General features: G+C 54.6%; 1 protein-coding gene across 1 annotated transcript; it reads right to left on the bottom strand.

Annotated features, from left to right (window-relative positions):
* Positions 1-526: 526 nt before the first annotated feature.
* Positions 527-2,143, bottom strand: C8Q71DRAFT_863932 (uncharacterized protein; the record flags this gene model as incomplete). The annotated part of the gene is made up of 7 exons (XM_047928255.1): positions 527-1,082; positions 1,136-1,272; positions 1,323-1,529; positions 1,595-1,747; positions 1,799-1,981; positions 2,042-2,079; positions 2,131-2,143. 7 exons carry the CDS (start codon positions 2,141-2,143, stop codon positions 527-529), a joined length of 1,287 nt encoding a protein of 428 aa, XP_047772218.1.
* Positions 2,144-2,215: the final 72 nt, after the last annotated feature.

The following is a 2,215-nucleotide window of genomic DNA, read 5'->3' as shown; positions in this document are numbered from 1 at the left end:
CAATGGCCTGTGCAAAATGAGAACCCAATTGTTGGACACCGAGGGTGCATGAATAAAACAAATATTGCGCGACTCATGGGAGATTCATTAAGACCGCAAACCGTTGCAAAGTTTCCCCAATGTGTATATGGTGCACGGTAAATGGGCTTTATCGCCCAGATATCATGCGCATGTGGCATTACATTCAGGCCACGTTGTGGTGTGTATAGAATCGACAGGAATCCAGCCTTACTCATGGAACAAAGACACATAAGAAGTGGGGTCTTCTGTTGTGATTGAAACGTAGCACATGAGAGTCGTCCGCCCTTGCCTGAGGCATGAGACACATTCATATGTGGGTACTATAACGGCTGCTTGATTGAAACTTATATTGAATTGTCGCCAGGCAATGACGTTGCAGTTAGATACCTTCAGTTGTATAACTTCGGACAGTGGAGTGGATGGTTGTTTGCGCAGCAAGTAACAAACGCATGGCATTTCAGGACGAGTACAAACAACAGCCGCTACAGCATCAACGAAGCCCGCACTAAGTAGTGTCCATGGCCTCGTGCTCCCTCTGCGAATCCTGCGGCGTCCACGGCACAATTTCATACCGGCCAACAAGGGCATCGGCCACCGGTGTCCCATCGACGACCATCGGATACTCAACGATTCGGTGCTTCGCATCGGCGGCAACAACCCAGGGAGGCCGGTGGACGTAGTCCCGGGTCTCCATCATGCAGGTCCAGCACCTGAACTTCACCAGCGTGCCGAACTCGTGCTTCTTGTGGACTCGGGGACGCACGTTCAAGGGCGAACCCTTGCATGCTGGATTCGGGCAGTTGAGACGCGCGCCCCATGGCGCCTCCAATGTTGCCGCGCCGTAGGCCACCTGCTTGATGGTGCTGGCCGTTGTACGATAGGTGAGGTGTAGCCCGGTCGTGGCCATGAAGTCGGCGTCGACAAAGCACGCCTGCTGCAGCGCGTCCTCGATAGCAATGCCGCGGACCATGATCTTCTGGAGGAAACGGGTCACGGAGAGTGCAGCATGCTGCGGGATGAGGGTCGTGGTTGGGAATCCGATGATGAATGTGAAGTACCCACTGGAAAACAGTCAGCATATTGAAGAAATCAGTTTATGGCACGCTATACTCACCGCGTCACCAGCGTGCAGATCTCCTTTTCGCAGGCAGGGTTGGTGATCATGTACCCGCAGGACATGAGCACCAGGCCACGGTGGCCTTTGATGACCGGCAGGTCACGCCACAGCGCGCCGAACATGAGCTCGACGACCTAGAAAAGGCATTCTGAGGACGAGAAATGAGGGAATACGGGGTACGTACTGTCGTGACCGTGTTCACAAACGACCTGCCGTTCTGATTGCGTCGGTAGGTAATACCACCGCTCTCGGGGTCGCTGTGGCACTCCACCGCAGCAAGGACGGAAAGCTCATTTTTCGGTCCACGGAGCTTCCACTCCCGGGCTGCACCGATGATGTTGTCGAGGTCATCCCATCCCTTCTGCGCTAGCGTGAGCGAAGCAGAGTGGAGCTAATGGACGAAGTGGTGAATACACATTGAGGTTATAGTATGCCGTTCAAGCAGCGACCACTCACTTTACCGGGGCAAAGAGCATAATCCTGCTCGAATTGAGCCCCGAGGAGAGTTGTGAGGTACGGCAGACGCGGCTCGTGCGCGGTGTAGAGCAGGATGGGGTACATCCCTTGAGCGTAAACTGACCATTGCGCAGCGTGGGCGCGGAGGTGGTACTACACAACAGGTAAGCACACTTTGTACACAGAAATCCGCTTCGAACTCACCGTGATTGGCCGGTGCATGTAGTGACTGCATTGCGGGCAATGGAAATCATGGCTATTGAGTGGGGCACCGGGGGTCTCCTCCACACAACAGTCAGGACCGCCGGAGCACACAAACAGTCCACACCCCTGGCAGGTCAGCATTTGCGACGCGCCATCGTTGACGTCGCCGCAATACATGCACAGCTGAATGAATCATCAATCAAAGCCCATGTCCACGCACCACTCACAACAACTGGAACATACCGCAACAGCCTCGATCTCCACGTGGAAGCCCTTCAGTTCTTAAGTGATATTAGTGCGCACTGACTGAAATTATGGAAGGATTAGCTTACTCCTCGGGTCCATAAAAATTCCGGGGGCTCCAAGCGCGGGTTTCTTCCTGGGTTCCGGCGTCTCTGAGGGCCGCGGCATGGTTGC

Source organism: Rhodofomes roseus (assembly GCF_022264815.1).
Source record: "Rhodofomes roseus strain CIRM-BRFM 1785 chromosome Unknown C8Q71scaffold_74, whole genome shotgun sequence".
Taxonomy (NCBI): domain Eukaryota; kingdom Fungi; phylum Basidiomycota; class Agaricomycetes; order Polyporales; family Fomitopsidaceae; genus Rhodofomes; species Rhodofomes roseus.
Note: the sequence above shows the minus strand (reverse complement) of the source record. Positions and strands in the feature narration are given on the sequence as shown.